At 46.1% G+C, this 20,144-nt stretch overlaps 1 protein-coding gene across 10 annotated transcripts in view; it reads right to left on the minus strand.

Annotated features, from left to right (window-relative positions):
* Positions 1–20,144, minus strand: part of PHC1 (polyhomeotic homolog 1) — a 44,591-nt gene that overhangs the window by 15,250 nt on the left and 9,197 nt on the right. For 4 of the 10 annotated variants that reach the window (XM_077258507.1, XM_077258505.1, XM_077258503.1 and 1 more), the window contains exons 1-7: positions 15,265–15,402; positions 11,346–11,473; positions 10,960–11,070; positions 2,806–2,883; positions 2,578–2,730; positions 2,170–2,331; positions 135–459 (exon numbers count right to left, since the gene is read on the minus strand). In XM_077258507.1, the coding sequence (XP_077114622.1) occupies positions 135–459; positions 2,170–2,331; positions 2,578–2,730; positions 2,806–2,883; positions 10,960–11,070; positions 11,346–11,459 (943 nt within the window). In that variant the 5' untranslated portion in view covers positions 11,460–11,473; positions 15,265–15,402. Of the gene's footprint in view, positions 1–134; positions 460–2,169; positions 2,332–2,577; positions 2,731–2,805; positions 2,884–10,959; positions 11,071–11,345; positions 11,474–15,264; positions 15,416–20,144 lie in introns of those variants that run through there. The other 6 variants (XM_077258509.1, XM_077258506.1, XM_077258502.1 and 3 more) reach the window with 4 other exon arrangements.

The following is a 20,144-nucleotide window of genomic DNA, read 5'->3' on the forward strand; positions in this document are numbered from 1 at the left end:
TGAATATGCAACTTTTTAAAAAGTCACAAAATTGTTGCACAAATTCATTTAAAAAAGTATTCAATCAAACTTTACTAAAAGAGTCAGGATCGGGGAATATTTTCGGCAATACCAAGATTTCTATTTCAACTCACCAGAGCTAATAAGGGTCTGGTTGGGTGCTGGTGTGGCAGCTCTGGTCAAGTTGATTCCGACACTTTGCTGCACAGCCTCTCCTTCTGCTTTTCTCCCCTCCGCCTCTGTCTGACTCCCCTGACTCACAGTGCCCCCTGCTGGGCCCATCGGATTCTTCATAGTCTGTTGTACTGGAGAAGACGGCAGTTGTGAAGGTGCGGAAGAAGAGGGCATTGGGTGAGTGGCTGGTTTGGACAGTGGAGGCGCAGCATGAGCAATGGTAGGCCCTGCAGCTGTGGACGTGGGTTGAGCAGTCTGCTGACCTCGAACAGCCAAGTTCTGAACCTAAATACAAAAAAAATTGCAACTTTGTCCAATTCAGTGGTTAATATTATATAGGGGAACAGCGAGTTATAACCAGAGATCCCTATGGTGATTGAAGATTGGTTCTGCAAAATCACACAGTGTCTGAGGGTTGCAGCCCCTTTACACTCGCAGTAGTGTGAAGCTCTATGTTGGACCATATGGTCTTTTAGTTATCTTTTATTTCTGTCTGTCACAGAGGGTGAGGAAGGAAAACACCCAAACCATTAACTTCTTGATGAGTAGGCAAATTTTTCAATTCTAAGTTATCGGGTGGGGATGGGGGATTTCTACCCTTCTTCCAAAAGATATAATTTATCTTTGTAAATTTAGAGTCTATGTAGCTGTATAAAGGCTTGACTTTTGCTGGACAAGTTAATAGTTTTAAATGACATCATTCAATTTATCACATAATGTACTATTATAAAACAGTAAAAAATAAAAGGAACAAAAAAAAAACGCAATTTCAAAACTGTTTATTTGGGGTTTCCTTTTCACGGCTTTCAATATGTAGGAGAAATCACTTGGCAGTATGATGCTCCAGGTCAGCACGATTACTAGAATACCAAACTTGTTTATTTTTTTTAAAACACATTTTAGTTGGGGAAAAAAATAATAATCCAAGACTTTGTTAAAAAAAAAAATTAACAAATATTTAATCGCCATTTTCTGAGATCCGTAACTCAAATTTTTTTTTATTAATGGTGAGCTGACATTTTTATTGGTACCATTTTGGAATACAGATGAGGCTTTGATCGCTTTTTCCTTTAATTTTTGGGGATGGCCGTTGGAAAAAAAAAACTGCAATTCTGGCTTTGAGTTTTTTGTACTCTGTACGGCATTTTCATATCAGGTTATTTTATATTTTCATAGATTGGACTTAAACAAGGGAATACTGAATATTTTTGTTATTTTATTTATTTTTTATTTTGGGGGGCAAAAAAAAAAAAAAAAGGATAAGGAGGGAGATTTAAAGGGGTTTTCCACATTTGGAAAACTACTCTCCCCAGGCGTCAGTTTATTTTAGAGAAACAAATTGTGCTTTACTCATTCTCCCCGGATCCAGAGCAGAGTCCCTGCTGCTCCCCTTGTCTGTTATTGTCTGCAGCGCTGACATCACACTAACAGGTTTTTCCTGAGTTGACAGCCTGACCCAATGAGCTCACTGGTTGGCTGCAGCGCCGTGGACATGACATCAGAACTGCAGGCAATAACAGACACTGGGAGCAGCGGCAGAGACTCATGGCTGGACCCAAGGAGGGGAGAGTAAAGAAGTTTGTTTCCCTTTAAACAAACTGCAGCCAGTAACAGAGGGTTTTCCAAAACTGGAACACTCTGTTAAACGTTAAAAAAAAATTTCAACAACTTTTATTCACCTTTCAGCTCCCTCTACAGGGAACTTAAACTTGTGATAAGTTATTTGATCACTTCTTCTATAGAGAGCAATACTTCCGTGCTGCAGTATATACGGTAGTAGAAATGAATGAGGTTGGGTGTCATGGGAGTACAAAGATGGCAGCGTCGGGGGATGCTTTCAGTAGGTCCCCAGCTGCCACGGCTAGCTGCAATCATTAGAGGCCGCAGCTCACTCCATGTACCCACACCAGACGTGTGACAGACATGCACATCACACGTCAAGAAGGAGGGGTAAATATCTGATCTGTCGCAATATGATAAGATTTTCTGGTTTACCTGGTCGGAGTCTTGATGCATGCCTTGATTTTGGGGGGATGCCACTTCCTGCTGGACTGTAGCCACAGAGCCATTGGGCATGAGAATAAGCTGGGAGTTGAGAGGGACACCTCGATTCAGAGATCGATTGACTTGTAGAAGATTACCAAGCTGCGGCTGCTGCTGATAGAAAATTTAAAATGAGTAAAAATGAAAATGAGAACTCAGTTCACTCTAAAAACACAAGACAAGAATAAAAAAGGGACTTCCAAGATGTCTGTAAAGCCAATAAATGTTAGAAGCCTGTCCCATCCCCACTGTGAGGCAGAACAGAGGGCTGCTAACCATGCAACGCACATTTTTAGGATATTTTGCAGCGGTTATCCCCCAGCAATGAAGTCCTTGCACTGAATTGATTGTCTTACTTACCCGGAGGTACATTTGCGTCTGTGACTGGCTGAGAGGTGGCGAGCTGGCATTGCTGAGCAAAACTGACTGAGTGAGTGTTGTAGCACTGGGTGCAGTGACGTTCTGGGCACGACTTAGGAGCTGGGCTGACGAGCTGGTGGACAGATTCACCTGCTGGGGAAACCAGGAAAGTGAACTCACCGCTGACCTCTACAAAATGCAGATCCATAGCCAATAGTTACTACTTACCGATCCTTGCGTGGTGCTCGTCTGCTGATTGGAAACGGTGTTAGGAGAGGCGGCCTGGCGGGTGGCAGCGATCGTTGCCTGCAGTGGCAATAAAAGAAAAGTTGAAGGTCACAGGATAATACAGGTTTACTTGATCAGCTGACAAGAATCAGTACAATGGTAAGTACAAAATCGTCAATGGTCCCCAGATAAAGACAGTTGTCAGAAGTGACAGGTCGGACCATTCGCATGGAAATGCGGAGAGATATAGACTATTAGGCTATGTGCACACGCTGCGGATTTTGCTGCGGATCCGCAGCGTTTCCGCAGCTGCGGATCCGCAGCAGTTTCCCATGAGTTTACAGTACAATGTAAACCTATGGAAAACCAAAAACGCTGTGCACATGCTGCGGAAAAAAACGTGCGGAAATGCAGCGGTTTACATTCTGCAGCATGTCACTTCTTTTCTGCGTTTTTACAACTGCCCTTATGGAAAACCGCAGTTGTAAAACCGCAGTGAAAAACGCAGAAAAACCGTGGTAAATCCGCAGCAGTTTTCCACTGCGGATTTATCAAATCCGCTGCAGAAAAATCCGCAGTGGACCTAAATATGTGTGCACATAGCCTAAGGATAGAAGTATTGGAACACACCTCTTCATCATTTCATTCAGTCCCATAGCCTCAGGTGTACCATGTCGCCTGCCTTTACCAAAACATATGGCGCACCTATACCAGTATGAAAAGCGCACCTATACCAGTCTGGTCCTCTAATAAGAGCCACCAGTGTAACAAGTCACATAAGAAGGAAAAAGGAGATTTTTGTGTACTCACCGTAAAATCTCTTTCTCCGAGTCAATCATTGGGGGACACAGGACGAATGGGTGTTATGCTGCTGCCACCAGGAGGACACTAAGTTAAACACACACAAAAGATTAACTCCTCCCCTGCAGTATACACCCACGGCTGGACAATCCGGAGCCAGTTCGGTAACAAAGCAGTAGGAGTAAACCAGTTAAAAACAGAAAACATGTTATAGTCAAAAACACAGACTGAAAAGAATAACCAAGCCAAACTAGGCTAACAGGGAGGGTGCTGTGTCCCCCAATGATTGACTCGGAGAAAGAGATTTTACGGTGAGTACACAAAAATCTCCTTTTCTCCTACGTATCATTGGGGGACACAGGACGAATGGGACGTCCCAAAGCAGTCCCTGGGTGGGCAACAAGAAGTTATAAATGCTGTGCGTGCCTACGAGCTACAGATGAGACACTGCCGCCTGTAGGATTCGCCTACCGACGGACGCGTCTGCCGAGGCCTGAGAGTGCACATGGTAGTGCTTCGTGAACGTATGTAGGCTGGACCATGTGGCAGCCTTACAGACCTGTGCTGCCGATGCCTGATGCCGGATGGCCCAGGACGCGCCGACTGACCGGGTAGAATGAGCCTTGATCCCCGGAGGTGCGGCGTGACCCTTGACACGGTAGGACTCTTGGATGGCGGAACGAATCCACTTGGCAATGGAGGCCTTGGAAGCGGGTAGACCCTTCCGTGGCCCTTCCGGAAGAACGAACAAGGCGTCTGACCTACGGAGAGACGCAGTTCTGGAGACATAACGTCTGAGACCCCTCACTAGGTCCAGAGTGTGGAGCGCCCTTTCCGTGCGGTGAGAAGGAGCAGGGCACAGTGAGGGAAGAACAATCTCCTCATTAAGATGGAATGAGGAGACGACCTTCGGAAGAAAAGTCGGACATGTCCGTAGAACTACCTTGTCCTGGTGGAACACGAGGAAAGGAGGTTGGCAAGACAGGGCTGCTAGCTCAGAGACACGTCTAATAGACGTGACAGCCACGAGAAAGGCAATCTTCCACGATAAGAACCGCAAGGACACTTCTTGCAAGGGTTCAAAGGGTGGCTCTTGAAGAGCACAGAGGACCAGATTCAGATCCCATGGTTCCAAGGGCATCTTGTAAGGTGGAACCATATGAGAAACTCCCTGGATGAAAGTCTTGACTTGCAATTTGTTTGCAATTCTTCTCTGGAAAAGAACCGAGAGAGCAGAAATTTGGCCCTTAAGAGAGCTGAGAGCAAGGCCCAAGTCTACGCCTGATTGGAGGAATTCCAAAATGTGAGGAATAGAAAATTGGAGGGGAGACCGACCCCGATCTCTGCACCAGGCGAAGTAAGCCTTCCAGGCGCGGTGGTAGATGCGCATGGAGGAAGGCTTGCGTGCGCGGAGCATGGTAGATATAACCGTCTGGGGCAAACCCTTCTGCCTCAGTACCCAGGACTCAACGGCCACGCCGTTAAAGATAGGGCCTCTGAGTTCGGGTGGTAAATGGGCCCTTGAGACAGAAGGTCTGCGCGACTTGGCAGCCTCCAGGGTACGTCTGAGACCAGTTGCACCATCTCGGCGTACCACGTCCTGCGCGGCCAGTCCGGGGCGATGAGAATTACTGGAATCCGTTCTGCCCTGATCTTCCTGATTACCTTTGCCAGAAGAGGAATTGGGGGAAAAATGTATGGGAGTCTGAAACCCTGCCATGAGAGGACTAGAGCGTCGGCTCCGAAGGCTGAGGGGTCGTGAGACCTGGCCATGAAGACGGGAACCTGGCAATTGAGGCGAGATGCCATCAGGTCCACGTCCGGAGTCCCCCAACGAGAGCATATCTGGTGAAAGACTGCGGGATGGAGAGACCACTCTCCGGGATCGAGGCTGTGGCGACTTAGAAAGTCCGCTTCCCAGTTTTCCACGCCCGGGATGTAAACTGCTGATAGTATGGAGTGGTTGGTCTCGGCCCAGCGGAGAATGAGCGATACCTCGACCATGGCCGCCTTGCTGCGAGTGCCCCCTTGCCGGTTGATGTAGGCTACCGCAGTGGCGTTGTCGGACTGGACTCTGACCGCGCGGCCGGAAAGAAACGGCTGAAACTGGCGGAGTGCCAGTCGGATTGCCCGAATCTCTAGGATGTTGATGGGCAGCTGGGATTCCTGCGGGGACCAGCGACCCTGAGTCGAGTGGCATCGGAACACAGCGCCCCAGCCGAAGAGACTGGCGTCCGTTGTGACGACCAACCAGTGCACCGGAAGAAAGGACTTCCCCCGAGTCAGGGAGGACCTCTTGGTCCACCACCTGAGGGACTGCCTGATTGAGCGAGAGAGCAGGAGACGGCGGTCTAGCGAGGCAGGATTCCTGTCCCATACTGCTAGAAGGGCGTGCTGTAGGGGACGGAGGTGAAATACCGCAAAGGGCACTGCCTCCATTGCCGCCACCATCCTGCCGAGAACCCTCATGGAGAAACGTAGGGAGTGAGGGAGAGGTTGGGTAAGCTTTCGGACTTCTCTCTGCAGAGTGGATACCTTTTCCGGAGGTAGAAGTACTAGACCCCGAGAGGAATCTAGGATCATCCCCAGGTAGGATATGGTTTGAGCCGGGACTGGAGAAGATTTTTTGAAATTGATCTTCCAACCCAGGCGCAAAAAGGTATTTATCGTGACGTCTACTGCTTCTGAGCAGGACCGAAAAGAGGGACCCTTTATGAGAATGTCGTCCAAGTAGGGCAACACCACTATACCTCGAGCATGGAGAATGGCCACGGCAGCTGCCATGACCTTGGTGAATACCCGAGGGGCAGTGGCAAGCCCGAAGGGTAGGGCGACAAACTGAAAATGGTGTCCCTGGACCGCGAAGCGGAGGAACCGCTGATGAGACGGTAGGATGGGGATGTGCAGATAAGCGTCCTGCACATCTAGAGATGCAAGAAACTCGCCCTCTTCCAGAGAGGCAATCACCGAGCGGAGGGACTCCATACGGAAATGATGTACGCGTACGTACCTGTTGAGAAGTTTGAGGTCTAGTATTGGACGTACTGAGCCGTCCTTTTTTGGTACGATGAAAAGGTTGGAATAAAAACCTTGGTACCACTCGTTCTGAGGTACCGGGATGATGACCCCATCTTCCCATAGCGACCTTATAGCCTGGAAATACTGACCGACCCTTGCCCTGGGAGGGGGGGACTGGAAGAAACGAGGCGGGGGAAGAGAGACAAACTCTATCCTGTAACCGTAGGACACTAGGTCGCGGACCCATCGGTCGGAAACTACCGAGAGCCACGCGTCCCGAAAGAAAAGTAGGCGGCCGCCTACTTTGTCGGTGTCCTTCGGTGTTTGCCAAAAGTCATTGAGGTGGGGACCTGCCAGGTCTGGGCCCTCGGGATCCCTGTTGTCTGGGTCTGCCTCTCCAAGTGGGAGAAGGCTTGTAAGACGGCTGGGAGGCTCTGTCCTTGCGCTGACCTCTCCCGACGCCAGGTGGCGCGGAGGAGGGATTGGACCAATTGGAGCCGAAACGGAAATATCGGCCTCGGCCCTGTTGATTGCGAAAGGGGCGAAAAGTACGTTGCTGGGGAAGAAATTTGCTCTTTCCTCCTGTGGAGTCTGCGATTATTTTGTCTAGTTTATCCCCAAATAGACGTTCGCCCTGGTATGGAAGAGACGTGAGGGATTTCTTGGATCCCGAGTCCGCTTTCCAGTCCCTGAGCCAAAGGGATCTGCGGATCGTGACAGCATTGGCCGCTGCCTGTGAGGCACAGTTGGCCGCGTCTAAGGACGCGGAAACTACAAAGTCCCCCGCTCTGGCGATCTGAGTGGCCAGGTGTGAAATTTCTGGGGGTAAGTCGGCCCGTAGTGCCGTAGAGGATAAAGACTCTGCCCAATGGGACATGGCTTTTGCGACCCACGTGATGGCAAAAGAGGGAAAGAGAGAAGCCGAGGAGGCTTCAAAAGCCGAGCGAGCCATCTGGTCAATTTGTCTATCAGTGGGATGCTTGATGGACGCACCCTCGGAGGAGGATAGAACCGCCTTGGTGGCTAGCCGCGACACTGGCGGGTCCACGGAGGGTGACTGAGACCACTCCTTAGTTAGGTCCTGAGCGAACGGATACTTTGATTGCATAGCCTTCTGACCTGAGAAACGTTTATCCGGACGGACTCTATGTTGATCTACAATATCCTTGAACTGAGGGTGCGTAGGAAAAAATTTATGAGCCTTTGTGGCTCGCCCAAATGACACGGGATGAGCCGCCTTGGACGGGATTTCATCCTCTAACTGAAGCGTCTGACTAACAGAATCTATAAGAGAATCTAGAGTCTCTTGATCGTGACGATACTCTGGAGAACAGGACGCGTCGGATGCGTCATCCAGGAGGGATTCCCTGCTATGAGTCGGGGAAGAGTGACGAGAGACATCGCTCTCTGAGTTTGAGGGCTGATCACGGACCGGAGACATTACTCTGGACCTTTTCTTGGATGAGTGAGGGCTTCTAGAAACAGTACGACCTCTAGACCGGGAAGGGTTCTTAGACCGCGTTACAACCTCCGTGGAAGTTCCCTGAGTAAGGGACGGGTCACGGAGGGACTGTATCGTCCTTTCCAAAGATGCCACAGAGCGAGCGAGGGAGGACGCCCATGCGGGGGTACTAGGCTCGGAACATTCCGGGTCAGAGGCCGGAGTATCCTGTGCCGCAGGCGTTTCGCAGGCGGAGCACAGCGGGGTAGTGTGACCTCGGGGCAGAGATATCTTGCAGGAGGTGCACACAGCAAAAATAACAGAGTGGGTCTTTCCAGTCTGTTTATGCCTAGACTGTGACATGTTTCTGATTAAATGAGCGTACTGGCAGGGGGGGAGACAATCCTATTGGGTGCGTCTCACCTAAGTTCTGCGGTGGCTGGCAGGGAGATCCTCCTGTGCGCTGCGGTGCTGCAGAGCCGTCAGCGCACTTCCTGATCCAAGATGGCCGCCGAGATGTGAGAAGGGCGCTTCTCGGGAGCGAGAAGCGCCCAGGGAGGGGGCGTGTCGTGGGCGGGCGGCGGCGTGCTTGTAGGCGGGCGCTAGTCCGGCCCGGGCCTGGGCGCCGCCGAGCCCCCACAGAGGAATAACGCTGCCCCGCGGCTGCAGAGCCGCACGCTGCCCCGCGGTTGCAGAGCCTCACGCTGTCCCGCGGCTGCAGAGCCGCACGCTGCCCCGCGGCTGCAGAGCCGCACGCTGCCCCGCGGCTGCAGAGCCGCACGCTGCCCCGCGGCTGCAGAGCCGCATTGGAAGAGAGTAAGGGGGCCCCCCCTGCTGCCAGCTCGTCGGTCCCCGCACTTACCTTGTGCGATGGGACCGATGCTCCATCCACCTTCACCTTGATAGGGAGAGGGTGGAGAGCTACTGCCGCCATGTGTCAACCGCTATATACAGTGGTGATGCAGTGGACGGCTGCACGGACGCCCTGTCAATCTGTCCGGCTGTGCCCTGGCTCCAGGAGACTTAGGTGGATGATTAGTCCCCATGGTCGCCTGAAAAGGAGGGAGGGAGATCGGAACGCTAGGGAACCGTCGCCACACTGAAAGGTGAGCCAGGGCTGGCATCCATCGTCGCGGGAAAGGATACAGGAGGAACGCTCCGTGTACTTGCCCGTTGTTGGTGCGGGAGAGATCAGGGCTGAAAATTTGCCTGTCGCTCCCTTCTCTCCGTTAAATCAAAAAGAAAAATTGGTGGGGTCCTGAGGACCCAAGTGCCTCCTGAGACACTAAGTAAGAACTGGCTCCGGATTGTCCAGCCGTGGGTGTATACTGCAGGGGAGGAGTTAATCTTTTGTGTGTGTTTAACTTAGTGTCCTCCTGGTGGCAGCAGCATAACACCCATTCGTCCTGTGTCCCCCAATGATACGTAGGAGAAAAAAATTATTTCCTCCTCAATATTCCTCCATCACCCGTGAGGAAAATTATTGAAAAGTATTCAGGAACCACAGCAAGTCAGCCTTAAAGTAGAGACCACGGAAAGTTACAGATCGGGGGTCACCAAAAAGCAGAGGGCAGAAAAATCACCAATGCCCTGCTGCCTCAATAACTGCAGAGTCCAAACCTCATCTGGTATTAACATCAGCACAAACAATGCACTGGAAGCTTTATGGCATGAGTTTCCATGCCCGAAGCGCTGCATACAAGCCTTACACCTCCAAGCACCATATCAAAAGCGGTGGTGTAATGCTACGGCCACTGGAATCTGCAGTGGTGGAAATGTTTTCTGTGCAGTGAGATCTCGCGCTTCTCTATTTGGCACCTGATGGACAGTTTGGCAAATGCCAGGAGACCGTTACCCATCTGACTGCATTGTGCAGATGTAAATATTTTTTTGGAGGAGGTAATAACGCTATGGGCTTCATTTTCAGGGGTCGGCCTCGGCCCTTTAGTTCCAATGAAGGGAAATCTTAAAGCTGCAGCATAGCAGGACATTTTGGACAATTGTAGCTTCCAACTTTGTGGGAACAATTTGGGGGAGACTGTTTTCCGCTCCTCATAACTACGCCCAAAGCACAGATCCTCAAAGACATAGGACTTGATTAATCAAGACGGGACTAGTTCACGCCAGTCTTGATAAAGGGGCATGCTGGAGTCAGATGCTCCTGATTCTTGAACGCCTCTTCATGAATCTATATAGTCTGACGGGTGTGTGTGCACCTCCAAGCGGTATGCCAAACCTCTCACTGCAGGCAGGTACTGGAGTGAGATTTCTGGCATAAGAAAAGCCACAGCTCATCATAAATTAGACGAGCTGTAGCATTGCACCCCCGTCGTGCCCCTATACCAGCAACACCCATTTCAGAGGAGCGGGGAGAAACTGGTGTGAAGATGCCAAAAGTTGCTAAATTTAACAACAACTCCGAGTTGTGCCTAAAATTTCCAAGTTTTCAAAGTTTTTACGCCAGAATTCAGGAGTGAAAGCTTTGATGAATCGGGCCCATGATTGAGGAGGGTGTGATGTTGAAGAACATGATCGGCTCCACAGAGCCCTGATCTCAACTCCATCCAACAACTTTGAGATGACCTAGAAAATTGATTACGAGATCGACCCTCTCCTCAAACATCATCTTACCAATACTGTCCTGGATGAATGGGCAAACATCCCCACAGACCCTCCCCCCAAAATCTTACAGAAAGCCTTCACAAAAGAGTGGAAGCTGTTCTAGCTGCATATTAATCCCTATGGATTTACATGTCATAAAATCATAAATCATCTGTAGGTCTCCCAATACTTTATATCTATAAATATATCTGGACAATATTTAAAAAGTGTATTTTATAAATTGAAATGAGCAAATGTGTAAAAAATTATTGCTATATGAGAAGATCACTTACCTGCTGAACTGCTGCAAGACTATGTAGCTGCGCATTACTCAGCTGCTGCTGTAACATCAGTTGGTGGAAGTACTGCGCTGCGTTCGGTTGTCTATGTAAAGCCTGCAGAGCCTGCGAAAATAATAATATTGTATTAGTGCTCACACACAGACCTTGAACCCCGCACACATAAAGAGTTATCGGGGCCCAGGCAGGATCCTGTAATGCACTCTGGTTAATCTGTAATAATGCCAAGACGTGAACGCAGCAAGTGCCAGAAATCAAATGCTGCTCAATAGACATTTGAAGGGACAATTTCTACTCATGCAGCATGCAATGACCAGATATAGATGGCAGCCATCTAAATGGTGCCTATAGATTCGCACCGAGCTGCTTGTGGCACATACCTGGACTGCCTGGCGTTCATAGAGAGACATCTGTGATATCTGAGGACGTGAGCTGGCGCTGGATGCTGTACTCCCATTAGTGGAAGTAGAGTTCTGCTCACTCTCAGTCTCCATATTGGCTCTTGGATCTAAAAAAAACAAACAAAAAAAAAAAAACGAAAATAAAATACTAAGTGGCCAAGTGGCTATATTCCTGCTAAAGTAGAGGTGTGCATAGTCGTCCCAGTTTGAGGTTGTTTGTTCCCCTGTCCCCAGGGTCTCACTCATAACAGTAACAGGATTTTGCAGGGGATGGAGCCACAAACAGCCAATATTGTCATGTCTGAAATTTTAGCTTTAGGCTCCCTTGAATGCACATCTCCACTTTTACAGGCAGCTTGGCAAAAATAGGAGAGCACTGTATAATGACCATTAAGGGGTTCATAACATATCCATAGCTGGCCGACCAGTTCTCCACTGTGATAGTAGAGGTATCGGCACTCTGTCCATTCATTGAATGAGACTTTCAAAAATTGTATGGAATGCTGAGGATATAACTATATGGGATAACCGACTGATCCCGAGGAATCCGGCAGCTATAATTGGGGTTCTGGAAATCCACATCTTGAAAAAAATGGAGGTGTGCGAGGTCGACCTTCACTCCAATGATTGTCCATGGGGCTGTCCGAAACAGCAATGAATGAGGCACGCGCACCTCCATTCATTTTAAGATTCCCAGTGACTTCAGCGTGCTCTAATAATATGTTTGAGTCCCCGTGGCTGCTCAACAGCCGCAACACATGTAGGGGTTGACTAACAAACAGGAAATCCCTGCATGTGTTGCAGTTCTCGAACAGCCGCGAGATGTGCAGCTATGGGGACTCGAACATATTATTCGTGCATGCCGAAGTCACTCGGTTAGCATACGAGCATGGATAACACCTTATCTGAGTATATTCATTCATTGCTAGTTACCACCAAAATCTAAAGAGTAGGTGATAACTTGCAAATTGTGGGGGTCTGACCACGGGAACCCCCACCAATTCCAAGGATGAGGCTCTGAAATGCCCCGCCAGAATGGAGCGGCAGCTGTGCCTTCTCTCTATGCTTCCAGTAGTCTCATCCCCTAATACATCACTGATACATCCAAGGTGATAACAGTATTACTTCAACTACACGAAGTCTCTATCGCAAGCAGATTATTATGTTCTAATAAGCAGCTACCTATAATAATTTTAAAGGAACCAACCGACCCTTGGGATATATTTTTTCTCATCATTCAAGTGTGTGGTAAGTCATTTAGCACCATGTACACAGCCGTATACCAAATCTGTAATATGGCATCTCTAGGATATGGGTTTGTACTGTACCTTCCTTTTAATTCAGTTACAGTTTATTCTACATATTTATACAGAAATAAACAAGCCATGGCATCTCCCATCCAATGCTGCACAATGAAGGCATTTTCCAGGTAATGCTTCTAGGGCATAATACAATGGCACAAGAAGTGCCGTCGTCCTCCACGCTCCCTGCTTCCCACTTTACGTCCACTGATATGGAAGAAAGAACTATTTTACGGAATGATGAGTGCGCTTTTTCTGGCACAAGTGCCACCAGAAGTGTCACACATCTATTCCTCCTGACTTGCCCATAAATAAGCACATTCAAGTTCTGCAGAGAAAGCACAAATGAACCGCTGCCAGACGTTACTGGCAGCACCTTGCCTCCTTTAAGCTGTCCATACGCATAATATAAAAGCTTGTGAATTCATCGGGCTTTGAGTGAACACAATTCCCTGAGTATTTGGTGGAGTAAATGTTGCACGCTTATGGTCGGGTCGTGTGTAAAAATCACTAGATACAAACAAAAAAGTGTCTGTTCATTGACAGCAAGCAAAATGGTACAGAATACGTAATGGCTTCAGACCTGCAGGCCCACAGTTAAAGAGCAGGATGATCTACAACTTTGTGGGAAACGTTTCAGTAAAATTTGCATTTTAATTATTGACATCCCTGATGTTTCTATACATGAGTCCAGTGGGTGGTGCTATTCGTGACTGACCGTCTTCGCTGAATGACTGTGCATGCAGACAGCTGTCAATAACTGAGCAGGACCGTCCACTGGACTCACATACCTATAAACACCAGGGATTTCAATGAATAAACTACGAGTTAGGGCGCATTCAGACGTTCATACAACTCGGTCGGAGATCGGATTGGCTGCAGCCTCCCAATCTGAGCGTGACCGTTTCACAGAAATACATGATGCTGTCACGCTGGGGTCAAGAGACCTGCGGCCAGTCCGTGCATTGCGATCCGATCTCGGACAGATTTGTATGGAGGTCTGAATGCGCCCCTATACTGATTTATTTCCCACAAAGCCATATATCCTTCTGCTCAGCTTCTCCTCCTCTATAATGTGCTGGCCACAGACACTGCATATACAATGCGCCAGGTTCCCTTTAATAGGTGTAAGACTATAGGGCAGCACAGTGGCTCAGTGGTTAGCATTGCAGCGCTGGAGTCCTGGGTTCTAATCCCACCTTGGACAACATCTGCAAGGAGTTTGTATGTTCTCCCCATGTTTGTGTGGGTTTCCTCCAGGTTCTCCGGTTTCCTCTCACACTGCAATGACACACTGATAGGGAATTTAGATTGTGAGCCCCGATGGGGACAGTGATGATAATGTGTGCAAACTGTAAAGCGCTGCGGAATATGTTAGCGCTATATAAAAATAAAGATTATTATTATTGTAATAATGAGATTGTCTAGTAATAAAATAAAATGTGACCAAGACATGTGTTTCCTGGGCCTTTGTTAATTTCTTATATGTTAATTTCTTAAACTCCAGGACAATCCCTGTAGATTTATTTATATAAAAAATACGATCCCCCAATAAAAGGGGTCTATTATATATGTTTAAAGGGTTATTTCCAAAATAGCAACTTATCTTATTCTATGGATAGGGGATATCTTGGGCTTCACAACTGGGACTTCCAGTGATGCTGGGAATGGGAAGGCTGAGCATGTGCATTGCTCCGCTCCATTCAAGACCGAGCTCTACAGAACGCTGTTTCCAGGGTCCAGACCCCCCATCTTCCATGAATAGGGGATAACTTGCTATTTTGGGAATAACCCTTTAAGATTAAGAATGGGCACCTGCTGCATTTCCATGGGTGTCCCGCGCCGGTATTCCCACTAACTCTTCCCTCATGTGACCTCTCATCAGAACAGGAGGCTTGGAGACCAGTGCTGGACACAGGCAGCAGAGTGGAGCAATGGCGGGGAACACCGGTTCTGTTTTTGGCTCATTTGCAGTATAATTACATGTAGGAGTTGCCCTCTTGACCTATGTCAGGTCAGGAGAAACTGTTTCCACCACGTTGCGCCATTTTTATTATAGATCCTGGTGACGACCATTGAATAGAAACGGCAGAGAATAAGAGAGAGAAGACCGGCAGGTGAAGGACTGACAGCAGGTGAAGGACTGACAGCAGGTGAAGGACTGACAGCAGGTGAAGGACTGACAGCAGGTGAAGGACTGACAGCAGGTGAAGGACTGACAGCAGGTGAAGGACTGACAGCAGGTGAAGGACTGACAGCTGCCAAGGGGGCGTGGCCAGGGGGTCAGAGATCAAATCACACTGTCATCACGTGATACAATCTCTCAACACCAAAACAATGTCCGCCCCTGTCAGTCTTCACCACTTCATATTGAGGACATTATGGTCTGAGGGAAGAGCAGGGTGGGGAGAAGACACAGCTGCCATGGCTGCTAGTGACAAGTGTCCCCTCATGAAGGAGCAGAGCCCCTGTACACACACAGTGCAGCAATACAGTGTATAGACAGAGGGGGAGGAGCGCCATGTCCCCTGTACACACATATACACACAGCCTGGTACACCCCGAATATCTCCCGCCATTCCCTGCCCGCCTCTCACCTGCTAGGCCTCCGGTCCTGCGCTGACCCCTGACCTTTTCCCCCTGCGGTCCCCCGCTGACCTCTGACCTCTCCCCGCCGCTCTCACTTCGAGCTCAGCTTCTCCCTCTCTGGTTCTTTCTCTCTGCTTCCGACGTCATTTCCCGTCAGACAGCTCCACTTCCTGGACACGTGACCCGCTGCGCCTTACTCCTCCTTCTCTCACCTTTTCGCTTGGTTGTCATGGAGACGGAGGGAGGACAGGGAGTTGCTGCTGCTTCTCACCGCGGCGCTCACTGCCAGAGCGCTCAGGGGAGGAGAGGCTGAGGGAGCCGGCTCAGGGGGCGCACAGTGTATGGGGGAGATAGCAATACAATATATATATATATGTTACATATACAATGTGGGGGCAGAAGTGTGTCTATATACACACCCCATATGTAAATTATATAAAGTCATATGTACAAGTTCACACCATGTATAAAGGCATATATACATGTACACACCATATATAAAGTCATATATACATGTACACACCTTATATAAAGTCATATATACATGTACACACCTTATATAAAGTCATATATACATGTACACACCTTATATAAAGTCATATATACATGTACACACCTTATATAAAGTCATATATACATGTACACACCATATATAAAGTCATATATACATGTACACACCTTATATAAAGTCATATATACATGTACACACCTTATATAAAGTCATATATACATGTACACACCTTATATAAAGTCATATATACATGTACACACCTTATATAAAGTCATATATACATGTACACACCATATATAAAGTCATATATACATGTACACACCTTATATAAAGTCATATATACATGTACACACCATATATAAAGTCATATATACATGTACACACCTTATATAAAGTCATATATACATGTACACACCTTATATAAAGTCATATATACATGTACACACCTTATATAAAGTCATATATACATGTACACACCTTATATAAAGTCATATATACATGTACACACCATATATAAAGTCATATATACATGTACACACCTTATATAAAGTCATATATACATGTACACACCATATATAAAGTCATATATACATGTTCACACCATATATAAAGTCATATATACATGTACACACCATATATAAAGTCATATATACATGTACACACCTTATATAAAGTCATATATACATGTACACACCTTATATAAAGTCATACATACATGTACACACCATATATAAAGTCATATATACATGTACACACCTTATATAAAGTCATATATACATGTACACACCTTATATAAAGTCATACATACATGTACACACCATATATAAAGTCATACATACATGTACACACCATATATAAAGTCATATATACATGTACACACCATATATAAAGTCATATATACATGTTCACACCATATATAAAGTCATATATACATGTACACACCATATATAAAGTCATATATACATGTACACACCTTATATAGTCATATATACATGTACACACCTTATATAAAGTCATATATACATGTACACACCATATATAAAGTCATATATACATGTACACACCATATATAAAGTCATATATACATGTACACACCTTATATAAAGTCATATATACATGTACACACCATATATAAAGTCATATATACATGTACACAACTTATATAAAGTCATATATACATGTACACACCATATATAAAGTCATATATACATGTACACACCATATATAAAGTCATATATACATGTACACACCATATATAAAGTCATATATACATGTACACACACCTTATATAAAGTCATATATACATGTACACACCATATATAAAGTCATATATACATGTACACACCATATATAAAGTCATATATACATGTACACACCATATATAAAGTCATATATACATGTACACACCATATATAAAGTCATATATACATGTACACACCATATATAAAGTCATATGTACATGTACACACCTTATATAAAGTCATATATACATGTACACACCATATATAAAGTCATATATACATGTTCACACCATATATAAAGTCATATATACATGTACACACCTTATATAAAGTCATATATACATGTACACACCATATATAAAGTCATATATACATGTACACACCATATATAAAGTCATATATACATGTACACACCATATATAAAGTCATATATACATGTACACACCATATATAAAGTCATTTGTACATGTACACACCATATATAAAGTCATATATACATGTACACACCATATATAAAGTCATATATACATGTTCACACCATATATAAAGTCATATATACATGTACACACCTTATATAAAGTCATATATACATGTACACACCATATATAAAGTCATATATACATGTACACACACCTTATATAAAGTCATATATACATGTACACACCATATATAAAGTCATATATACATGTACACACCATATATAAAGTCATATATACATGTTCACACCATATATAAAGTCATATATACATGTACACACCATATATAAAGTCATATATACATGTACACACCATATATAAAGTCATATATACATGTACACACCATATATAAAGTCATATATACATGTACACACCATATATAAAGTCATATATACATGTACACACCTTATATAAAGTCATATATACATGTACACACCTTATATAAAGTCATATGTACATGTACACACCATATATAAAGTCATATATACATGTACACACCATATATAAAGTCATATATACATGTACACACCATATATAAAGTCATATATACATGTACACACCATATATAAAGTCATATATACATGTACACACCATATATAAAGTCATATATACGTACACACCATATATAAAGTCATACATACATGTACACACACCTTATGTAAATTATATATATAAAGTCATGCAGGGCCGGCGTCAGCACCTGGGCAAGTGCTGGGGCCCTGGCGAGACAGGGGGGCCCATTCAGGCGTTAGGGGCAGGCAGCTGCCTAGGGCCCCTGCTTCCCCAGGGGCCCTCAGCAAGCGGCACATCACGCAGCCACTATGGGGCCCGCCTGTCGCTAGCGCCAACTCCCCCGCCGCCGCATTGAACTATACCGGCGTCTGCCGGTAAAGTTCAAAGCAAATGATGGAGGAGAGAGCGTCAACTGACGCTCCCTCTCCCATCATTCCCCACTCTGCCTCTGACACTGCTGCTGCGGGTGGACGATGACGTCATCGCGCACCCGCTGTGTGTCAGGAAGTGCAGCGGCAGCCACCGAGACCGGAGCAGGGAGCAGCACAGGCACGTTGAGAGGTGAGGAGTGTTTTTTTTTTTTTTGTAACTATAGCAGTGAGTACTAGACTATGGGGCCATTCTTGGGGGGATGGGGGCTGTGCTGTATACTACATGTCTGTGCTATATACTACATGGCTTTGTTATACAGGTCCTTCTCAAAAAATTAGCATATAGTGTTAAATTTCATTATTTACCATAATGTAATGATTACAATTAAACTTTCATATATTATAGATTCATTATCCACCAACTGAAATTTGTCAGGTCTTTTATTGTTTTAATACTGATGATTTTGGCATACAACTCCTGATAACCCAAAAAACCTGTCTCAATAAATTAGCATATTTCACCAGACCAATCAAATAAAAGTGTTTTTTAATACCAAACAAAAAAACCATCAAATAATAATGTTCAGTTATGCACTCAATACTTGGTCGGGAATCCTTTGGCAGAAATGACTGCTTCAATGCGGCGTGGCATGGAGGCAATCAGCCTGTGACACTGCTGAGATGTTATGGAGGCCCAGGATGCTTCAATAGCGGCCTTAAGCTCATCCAGAGTGTTGGGTCTTGCGTCTCTCAACTTTCTCTTCACAATATCCCACAGATTCTCTATGGGGTTCAGGTCAGGAGAGTTGGCAGGCCAATTGAGCACAGTAATACCATGGTCAGTAAACCATTTACCAGTGGTTTTGGCACTGTGAGCAGGTGCCAGGAAGCATGAAGTGCTCCAAAATCTCCTGATAGCTAGCTGCATTGACCCTGCCCTTGATGAAACACAGTGGACCAACACCAGCAGCTGACATGGCACCCCACACCATCACTGACTGGGTACTTGACACTGGACTTCAGGCATTTTGGCATTTCCTTCTCCCCAGTCTTCCTCCAGACTCTGGCACCTTGATTTCCGAATGACATGCAAAATTTGCTTTCATCAGAAAAAAGTACTTGGGACCACTTAGCAACAGTCCAGTGCTGCTTCTCTGTAGCCCAGGTCAGGCGCTTCTGCCGCTGTTTATGGTTCAAAAGTGGCTTTACCTGGGGAATGCGGCACCTGTAGCCCATTTCCTGCACACGCCTGTGCACGGTGGCTCTGGATGTTTCCACACCAGACTCAGTCCACTGCTTCCTCAGGTTCCCCAAGGTCTGGAATCGGTCCTTCTCCACAATCTTCCTCAGGGTCCGGTCACCTCTTCTCGTTGTACAGCGTTTTCTGCCACATTGTTTCCTTCCAACAGACTTACCATTGAGGTGCCTTGATACAGCACTCTGGGAACAGCCTATTTGTTGAGAAATTTCTTTCTGGGTCTTACCCTCTTGCTTGAGGGTGTCAATGATGGCCTTCTTGACATCTGTCAGGTCGCTAGTCTTACCCATGATGGGGGTTTTGAGTAATGAACCAGGCAGGGAGTTTTTAAAAGCCTCAGGTATCTTTTGCATGTGTTTAGAGTTAATTAGTTGATTCAGAAGATTAGGGTAATAGGTCGTTTAGAGAACCTTTTCTTGATATGCTAATTTATTGAGACAGGTTTTTTGGGTTATCAGGAGTTGTATGCCAAAATCATCAGTATTAAAATAATAAAAGACCTGACAAATTTCAGTTGG

The sequence above is a fragment of the Ranitomeya variabilis genome, chromosome 4 (genome assembly GCF_051348905.1).
Source record: "Ranitomeya variabilis isolate aRanVar5 chromosome 4, aRanVar5.hap1, whole genome shotgun sequence".
NCBI classification, from domain to species: domain Eukaryota; kingdom Metazoa; phylum Chordata; class Amphibia; order Anura; family Dendrobatidae; genus Ranitomeya; species Ranitomeya variabilis.